At 53.5% G+C, this 9,774-nt stretch overlaps 1 protein-coding gene across 1 annotated transcript in view; it reads right to left on the minus strand.

Moving 5' to 3' along the window:
• The window catches only part of FNDC4 (fibronectin type III domain containing 4), a 23,361-nt gene that overhangs the window by 3,449 nt on the left and 10,138 nt on the right, over positions 1-9,774 (minus strand). Inside the window, exons 2-5 of the mRNA XM_009282321.1 lie at positions 4,498-4,613; positions 3,769-3,973; positions 2,790-2,879; positions 1,366-1,499 (exon numbers count right to left, since the gene is read on the minus strand). Coding sequence (XP_009280596.1) covers positions 1,366-1,499; positions 2,790-2,879; positions 3,769-3,973; positions 4,498-4,613 — 545 coding nt within the window. The remainder of the gene's footprint in view (positions 1-1,365; positions 1,500-2,789; positions 2,880-3,768; positions 3,974-4,497; positions 4,614-9,774) is intronic.

Consider the following 9,774-nt stretch of genomic DNA (forward strand, 5'->3'; position numbering starts at 1 on the left):
AGGCTGAACAACCCCAGCTCTCTCAGCCTTTCTTCATAGGAGAGGTGTTCCATCCCCCTGATCATTTTTGTGGCCCTCTTCTGGACCCGCTCCAAGGGGTCCGTGTCTTTCTTATGCTGAGGCTCCAGAGCTGGGCACAGTACTCCAGGCGAGGTCTCACCAGAGCAGAGTAGAGGGGCAGAATCCCCTCCCTCGACCTGCTGGCCATGCTTCTTTTGATGCAGCCCAGGATATGATTGGCCTTCTGGGCTGCAAGCGCACATTGCTGGCTCATATCCAGCTTTTCATCCACCAGTACCCCCAAGTCCTTCTCGGCAGGGCTGCTCTCCATCCCTTCATCCCCCAGCCTTCCAAGGATCCCCCATCCCCCAGGATGCCAAGAGTATGGTGAATGCAAAAAGACAAACTGAGGTGCATCAGCCCTGTACAGGTGAACTTCACAAACAGCAGGAACAGGTCTTTGCACCTGCCTTTGCAGCCCTATATGAGCAGGGTCAGTTTGGAGCAGGGATCCAAGAGGAGGGATCTTTTTGGCAAGGAGTGATCAGGAAGCTGGAAAATCTGGAGGAACAGATCTGGGGCCTTGAAGTCCAAACAGGAAGTTTCTGCTCCTGACATCTGCTGGAAACCAAGATGTGGAAGCAGAGGGGCAGTTAGGCAACACAGTGAGTAGAGTTCCCACCATCGATAGAAGAGGCAGATGAGACACGAGGGAAAAACCTAATGCAAGGTCCCGTTGGAGCATGCGCATCAGGGTTATAAATCACTGTCTTTGTCAAGTAACAAACGGAGAAGTGTCAGGTGCTGAGGGAACAGCCAGATGAAAGTACTGCTCCCTCCCCATCCATAGCCTGACACAGTACCTCCATTAGGGTGGGGAAGGGGCTCTGGGATCCTTCCCATGAATGACTTGTGTGGTGATGGCCTGGAGCAGGCCCCAGTGAAGGCAGAAAGTGAGCAGCGATAGACCAGTGCAAGAACCATAAGAACAGCTGCCCAGCTTGTCCGCCTCCTGCCTGAGCAGGCAGGAGCTAGACCTGTCTATGGGATGCAGAAGAGGTGCAGCCTTGAACGGGCATGGTGAAGGGGCTGTTACAGTGAGAGGACAGGTACCACCCTGCAATGTGGGAGCCATCCCAGCTGATATATCCTGCCATCTCTTCCAATGTTTCTCCTGCAGTCATCCACAGCGCACACACACTGCCCCAGAGAGACCAGGGCTCACTGCACTCTAAAAACCCTCAGTCTTTTGGGTGAGAGTATGAGCTGGGGTGTTTCTGTTTCTGGAGAGAGCCAGAACCTGTCCAGGCAGCAAGCCACGGCAGACGTCATATGCCATCCCTCTTGCCAGCCCTCCCCACTCACCTTGCTCCGCAGCAGCCCTCCGCTCAGTCGCTCTGGCGTGCTGTGCTCTGAGGACGGCTTTGTCTTTTCCTTGTTGTTGTTGGAGTCGTTGTCCTTGATGATGTCATACTGTCTGCAGAAGAGGGCGATCACCGCTGCCGAAAGACAGGGGATGAAGGACTCCCTCACACTGGCTGCCCCCTGCCTCCCCTCCCCACAGCATCCCAGCTGGACAGCAGTCAGGCCCAGGGCACCCTGGCATGCTGGTCACCCACACCCGCCACCTGTGTCAGCCTGGACCACCCCAGGTACTTCTGCATGTGTGGCCAGGCCAGTCTCCTTGGCAGATGAGGCACGGATGTGGCTAAAGCCATCAGGGCACATGTGAGGTGCTCGGTGCCTATGGCTCAGGGCTCTGAGGCCAAAGGCACTTGGAGAGGGACAGGCCTTGAGGTCAATGAGCAGCTGAGTGGGTTCCTGAGTGCCTCCAGCAAGGTACTAAAGTTATTGGTCCAGTGCTTGCAACCCTCACAAAAGCCAGCCCTTGGCTTTGTCCTGTCTTTCAAACTGACTGTGGGGTCAGTCACTCCGTCATGGTTTTACAGCACCCATCTCACCAGCACATGTCCCACACCTTGGGACCCTGGACGCAGGACTCTGGAGCAATGCTTTGAACTGTAATCATTACATGTGTTTGACCCATTCAAACCACACGCAGACTGGACCTGATTTCTCCCTGTTGGCACTCTGACACACCAACCTGCATGAGGTGTAAGCTAGGAGCAGCCATCTTGTATTTTCTTCCAGTGCACTAGAAAATTGTTCAAGGCCAGGACAAGGAGAGATTCCTGCAAGATGCCACTAGAAAATCCACATTTACTGGGAAGGGAGTAGAGGACAAATGACTTCCTATTCACAGCAGCTGCATGTGACCAGTCAGGAGCTGACTGTTATCTCCTAGGCTTCCTTGCTCCCAGGGCAACCTGCTGTTTGCTAGAGCATTGGCTTTAATCAGGTGCTGTACAGGAACAAATCACCCATCTTACAGTTTTAGCAGATTGAGGCACAGCCACTGCCAGCCAGTGCAGCAATGTTATCAGATGTCAGACAAGCTAGCTAAGGCCCAAGTTACATAGTAGTTAATGTCAGCTGGGATGCTCCCACCCTGTAATTCTGTATTGCTTGGGTCTCACATTGTTTCCCATTCTTCCAGCACAGCAGTCAGGCCAGCCAGCCCACATGCTCCAGGCCATCACTGCTGAGCAGTGGCTGCGGTTGCTCCTTCTACCCCACTGGCTCGAGATCCTACAGACTCAATGGACTTACTGGAAAGGATGTCAGACCCATACCAATATGCCTCTGCACTCTCTTGAGCCCCATCCTCTCTGTGGACCCTGGATTGCACCTCTGTCCCAGCCTGCTGGAACACTGCTTGTGGCACTCACCTGCCCACATGAGCAGCACAGCCACGATGATGATAATCTCGCCTGTCTGCAGCTGCCTGTCTTTGTCCAGCCCTTCCATGGTGATATCACCTGCAGCGAAGAGAACCCAGGCAGGGCTGGCAGCAGATACCCTCCCACCAGAACCTACTTCAGGACCAGCAACATGTGAGGATCTGAGAAGGAGCTTCAGAGGAGAGCGGCCCACCTCCCCCAAACAAGGACGGGTGTGGGATGACATCTTGGCTGGGGAGAGGACATGCAGCCTGTGGCTTTTCTGTGTCAGATAAACTATCCTCACTACCAAAGGCAGTCAGATATTCTAACAGCTTATTTGGGTTCAAGTAGGGATTGCACAATGCATGGGAGTAACCACTGAATTTACTCCCTATGTAGGGACCAGGGCAGGTTAGGAAGGCCCTGAGTTGAACACAAAAGTTCTGAGGTAAGTAAGCCATCTGCTTGCCCTGTTATACTCTTCTCAAGTCCCCCTCTTATGGCTAGTGCTGGAGACAGACTCCTGTGCCCAGTAGATCCCCTCTGGGCATCATCTCTCTTGGATTCTTGGATCATTTCTCATGGACCAGCATGTAGGCAACCCCAAGGCAAGAAGGCACAACATGGATATGGGTAGGAAAGGAGACTGTGGGGCTCCGTCATTTGTCCTTTGGTAGCTTGCAGGCTGGAAGATCTGAGAGCCTGTTCAGTATTTACTTCCTGTGGGCAGCAGCTGAGCAGGCCACAGCAGTTGTCCTGGCCACAGCCTGCTTAGCTGAATAGGGTGCCAAGACCTGGGATCTCCTATCCCTGGCTGTAAACCAGGGCTTGGGGACATTATCATGGCCATAGCGGACAGAACAGCAGCCTGTACAACCCTGCTACCTGTTATGACCCTCTGTGTCCCAAGCAGCCCGTGTGCTGTGGAGACCTCCAGGTGTGCCTCACCAGCAGCACCTGGGTGAGCTGGAAGGAGCTGCCTCACCTTGGTTGGAGCTGTTGGAAGGGAGGCGGTCGGTCTCCTTCAGGGTCCGGAAGTGGACACGCTTACTGGCCTGGCTTTCCCCATACAGGCCGATGCTCTGCACCTGGATGATGTAATCAGCATCCTCTGCCAAGTCCCACAGCACGCAGGCCCGGTTGGTGGTGTTCACCTCCCGGATGAAGCGCTGCATCTGTCCATCTTGCCGCTGCCAGAGTGAAGAGCTGTCATCCCCAGGAGACTGTTCCCAGCTGCACCAGCCACAGGCCCCTGTCTGCAGGGCTGTGCTGGGCACACTGCCCTTACTCCTCCCTTCCCAGGCAATCATCCACCCCTGGGGTGGGCCAGTCTGGCCAGCACTTTGCTGTGCAGCATCCCTGTGTGGCCTAAGAGCCAGGCACCTCCCTGGAGAAGCCACCATTGCCTGGGGCTGTGGAGGTGGAGCAAGGCAAGCAAAGAAGGGTTATGTCATGGCTGAAGCACCATCCTTATCCAGAGAAATTGCAGGGAAGCCACTGGAGGGCCAGCTACCCCCAGAGCAGCCCACGGTCTGCTGCCTCCCACCAGGATGGATGACTCAGACAGGGTGCCCTGGCAAGGGCTGCTTAACAGCAGAGGTGTCCTCAGGCAGGTGCCAGAGGAGCTCCAAACTGCGGCAAAAGGGCTGACATGGGAGCATGCTGGTAATCAGTGAGAGGGGTCCCCAGTCCCCTCGGGACAGAGCCTGGATACCTGCTGTAAGATGGCATAGCCGATGACCACGTCTCCTTCTGGGACGTCCCAGGAGACTGTGGCAGAGTTTGCCTTCAGCTGCGTCACAGTCACGTTGACAGGGGATGGTGGCCTGTCTGGGTGAGCCAGGGATGGACCGAGGCAAGGCACAGGAGAGAGGCAAAAGAAGATGTCTCAGAACAGGCACTCGCCCCTGCACACCACCACTGGGGGCGTCTTCAACATCTGCCCACGGCAACACATTGGCCAGAGCTACAGGGAGCAGCTTCTCTGGTGAGTCTGTCCCCAGGAGAGGAGTGGCACAGGAGGTGCACAAGGCTGAGCCCCTGCCAGCAGCAACACATGCACGGCATGGTGCTTAGTGGGCTAGGGGGCAGCTGCCCACTGTATGTGGGAGGTGTGCAGGCACAGAGCTACTCCCTGCCTGTGCAGCTACCCCCTCTGTGGCACCCGCTGGCTTTGGCAGTCTTTGCTCGCTGGCCAGGATTTCTCCCTGCCTGGCTGTTGGTGAGAAATGTGCTCACTGCACACCTCACCCTCTGCAGTGTCCTACAGTAGGGAAGGAGGACAAGCTTGTGAGGCATCTGACTGGCTCTTCTCTAAAGGGCTTGCTTGCAGTGGCAGACATAGCCCATTGCTCATAATACATGTTCCATGTAAAAAGGATTAGCACTGCTGACCACACGCCCAGGCTGCCAGACCCAGCTAAGGACACGAAGGGCCACCAGTAGGCTCCTTCCACCTTGCAGACATCGAAATGGGAAATTCATGAAGGCCTGTCCTGAGCAAAAAAGAATTACAGAGTTTAAGAGACTGTCATGGCAATTTAACCAGTCCCTGCAGCTCAAAATCACATGAAAAGAGAAGTCCCTGCAGCCTGTCTCAGAGCACTGCAGAGACCCTGCTATCAGAGAGGAGAATGACATTCACATCAGCTCTTCACAAGGGCATCTGCTTGCAGATCTGAGGTACCTTCACTGCTGCTCAGATGTTCATCTGTTGGAAAGTTTACTTCATTCAGCTCCAGCACTAGCAGAAGCAGGGCTGCCTGGCATGACATGCTCCTGCTCAGTCTGGGCACAGAGTAGATTCTTGGCAGGGAAGTCCCGTGTTTCTGTAGGTCCAGAAAGTCCAAACAAATCCTACATTAATGCAGTTCTTCAGCCAAGACTGCGATGGTAAAATCAGGCTCCTCTAAGCTCTGGGGCTGCCCCGTGGATGCGCACATCACGAATGCCTGGCACACCACCCAGAACTGCGTAGGAAGCAGCCCAGACACAGTATTTATATATCAACTGTGACAGAAAAATGGGGCAGCTTGGAATAAACACACTATGCAACTCAATCTGGCCATCTCATCTGCCTGGCATTACTCCCTGCTCTAGAGTGGGAAGGAAAGCCCAATGCAGAAGGCAGAGCTGACTTTCCCAGCAGTGCAATGCCATCGGCTGCAAAGCTGGCAGCAACACTCAGCCGTTGCTATCCTTCAGAAAGCTGGCCTGGTTGACCCATGGTCTGCAACATCACCATTTTGAGATTTCACAGCACTAAGAGCATGGCAGGATCCTACACAAGTACACAGACCTGCATACAAAGCTAAATTTTGTCTGGAAATTAGACACAGGAGCGCATGAAGAAAGACACTGAGGCTGCTGTTTGTGTGTCCTCTCTCCCTGTAAACAAGACAGTGTCCTTCTACAAGCTTCTTGTGCAGCACAAGTTCAATCTTGTGATTTATACAGAAAGAAAAAGAGCCCCAGAGGGCACCTGAGAACAAGAAAAAAAACAACCGTAGACACCACCAACAACCACAGTTAGAGTGACAAGGAAAGGTCATTTCTGCAGGTCAGCTATTTAAATGCATTCATTCACATTTGAATATACCCAGCTCCATGCCAGATCTAACCAGGAAAAGGCTGTGATTCCTATCTCAGAAATGCAGGTTTGTGGTCGGCCACAGGTGACTAAGACAGATAGGAGTGTCACCCCCACAGAGCCCAGAAAACACGTTCTCAGAGACACACTGGGGCTAAGTGCATCCCCAACAGAAGCCTGCCACATCAGCAGGAGATAGTCATTGGAGACAACACAAACAAGGACATCACAGGATGCTGCACCCTCTCTTCCAGAACAGGAGGCTGGAAAACTGGAAAGGATTCAAAGATACACTCGAACATCCTTTATCTCATGAAGAGTGTGCCTCCTTAGAGTTTTGCCAGGGAGACTCTGGTTCATCACTCTAACCTGTGAGAGGGAGTCTCTGAGCCATGTCCTTACCCGCACATCCTGGTCTCCCACAGCAAAACAGTCTGAATAAAGCTGCACTCCCCAGACCTGGCCACTGACTGGGGCATGTGTATTCTGTGTGCACAGGAGCTGAGCTCCCCACAGATGTGGTCTGGTTTTCTGCTCCAGCCACAGCCAGTGTGCAAGTTAGTTGCACAACTAACAGCTGAGCTGTAGACAGCACCCTGTCAGCTAGCAAATAACCACTCCCTTGCACTGTCCCACGCAGAAGCATTTCAAAGTGCGTGTGCACTGGGGGGCTGCAATGTTTCTGTTAGCCTTCAGGTATAAGAAGAACAGTTGTTCAAGGCTATCACTATGGTAGCAAAAGCAATGAGGTCAGGAACAGCCCAAGAATCCAGTGGTGGAGACTGGTCCTGGGAACTGCTTTGGTCTGAACCAGCCAGCATGTGCCCAAACCACTCTTGGGCATGGCTCAGAAGTTAGCACGAGCCATGAACCATTCCTAGTAGCTAACACTGATGTGCTCCCCTTTTTGAACTCATGAGCTTAGTGCTATGGATGTGACCAGACCCTGCCAGCTGGCCTCAGGACAAGAACAGGACCTGGTGCTTCACAGGATACATCTACAGTAATAAATTAGGCAGCTTTTTATATCTGACAGAATGAGAAGAGGTCTGAACATGCCTAAAGTGGGCAGTTGGACTTTCCAACTTTTCAGTGCATGTGAGGAAATTAAAGGCAGAGTCTGACATCTCTGTGACGCAGAAGTCTGTAGATGGAGCTTATAGCAGGCTCCCTGCTCCGCACAAGAATTTTCTAGGCTTCTGCAGAGACCCAGGCCTGACCTAGCCCAGGTTTTCAGGCTGGGGATGCTGAGACATGGCCCTGGGGCTGAGTCACTCTATGATTTGAGAACAAGGGCACTGCACTGAACCATGAGCCATGCTGCTGGGTCCACACGGGGCTGACAGTATTGCTTGAACTGTACTCAGCCAGAGATTGCACAGACTATGTGTAGAGACCTTCACTCACTGGCAGCAGAAGGGCATCCCAGGGGGATACCACCGTGGTATCAAACTGCAAAGACAGTACACTCCAAGCCAGCATGATCCACTGTTACACCCAGAGCCAATCCCCAAATGTCCCACATAGAGAGAGAGGGGAGAGCAAGAGCACATGGAGGCACAGCAGAGCCACAGTGTGCGTGGCTAGTCAGTGCTTCAGACCTCATGCATCGTAAACACACTTTGTGCAGGCTCCAGGCAAGCAGACCTGAACCTGTGTGACAGTGAGACCTGAAGGTGTCAAGGCTGCAGTTCTTCATTGGAAAAATGAGTGTCCCTTGGTCAGTTTGTGGTTCAGCAAACTGCAGAAAAGACATTTCTGACCACATGGGATTTGCATGCCTAGCAGGAAGAGACAGGACAAGAAGTTTCAGAAGTCAAAACTAGAGAAGTTCACCCTAGAAACACGGGGCAATGTTTAATCCCAAGGATTTGCAAGATGAGACCTCACTGAAAGTTGTTATGACAAGACCTCCAAAGGACAGCTTACACCATAGAAAGCTTTGCATATGATCCCCACATTAAGCCTAACGTTCTCCAGCCTGCTCTGCAGCTGAGGTCAGAACAGTTTCATGCCAGAGCTGTTGCCATAAAGATCTGTGAGTGCAAGGGCTCCAAAAAATGTACTCTCTGAAGCCAACTATTAAAAACATTCCTGTAAAGCCAAGATGCTCCAACACCCTGCTGGGCTTTCTGGGAAAGGCATGTCACAGTTAAGCCCTGCCCAATACATTAATCGCTAATGATTCTGCATAATTTATAAGTTATCCAGCTTAACTTTTGATTAAAGCCATACTAAGAAATGGGCACCACCACAGAAAGAGCAATCACTTAGTTAAGGCCTGGTGCACCCTTTTGTCCTGTCAGTACAGCAGTGCTTCCTTTCAGGCCTGCTGAAGAGGTGGGAAGAGTTGGTCCTGTGTGCTGGAACCAGCAGCACTGCAGCATCAGGTAGGGCAGCGTGGAGGGCTGACCTGTGGGCAGCTGAGCACTGGACTAGATCTGCCACGCAACCTGGCTTTGTAGGTTAGAGAAGAGGCCAGACAGATGCCCCTCAAGAGTGATGTTGGCAGATGTGGCACTGCATAGGGATGGGGCACAGCCCCACTGGCGCCCTCCCCATCCTGCTATGACTCTGGAGAGGGGACCTCACCTGCCCTTTGGCCTATGCCCTTGGGACTGCTGCTCAAGGGCACCCAGATGTTTGCCCAACTTATCCCTGCAGTAGGGAGGTAAGCATCAGACTGCGCATCTAAAAATAAGTGGCCCCTTTTTAACAACCCTGACTGCATTTCTTCCTGAATCCGTCAGGCCCTGGAGTACATATTTTGCAAGGAGACTGAAAACATGGCAGAACATATCAGAACATGTCTGATACTTGCAATTCAATTTAATACATCAGTAACCTGACAAGGGGCAAATAGACAGCAGAAGGCTGCCACTGACACAGGGTCATTCAGACGAGTCAGGGGAAGAAAGGACAGAGGTACCCTGGGTGCCAACGGACACCAGTGTCTTAGCAAACACCAGCCCAGAGAAAGCAAGGCAGGAACGCCTGTCAGCCAGGGACCAGCTCACAGCCCAGCCTACAGCACTGGAGCATCCATGCCCAGGGGCATTAACTCTCTCAGGACTCGCTGCTCACTGGTGAGGGGCAAAGATGGGAAACGGGGAGGCCCTCCTCCACGGGGGCACAAGGAGAGCCCGCGTTTCCCCACTGCCTCGCCTAGAAGCAGGAGGCTTCAGGAGCCAAAGCCGCAGGCAGCGACTCCAGGTGCTCCGGGGAGAGCTTGGTGCCCTCCACGGAGGACAGCATGGCCACACGATCGCTCCCCGTCCCACGGGGAGGGGACGCGACACGGCCGAAGGCACGGCTGGCTTGGAGGCCACGGTGCCACGGCGCCGGGCGCAGCCCTGGCGGGGTTGCCCGGGGGCCGGAGGGGGCAGGGCCAGGCCCCATAGG

Source organism: Aptenodytes forsteri, unplaced genomic scaffold, assembly GCF_000699145.1.
Source record: "Aptenodytes forsteri isolate BGI_AS27 unplaced genomic scaffold, ASM69914v1 Scaffold261, whole genome shotgun sequence".
Classification (NCBI taxonomy): domain Eukaryota; kingdom Metazoa; phylum Chordata; class Aves; order Sphenisciformes; family Spheniscidae; genus Aptenodytes; species Aptenodytes forsteri.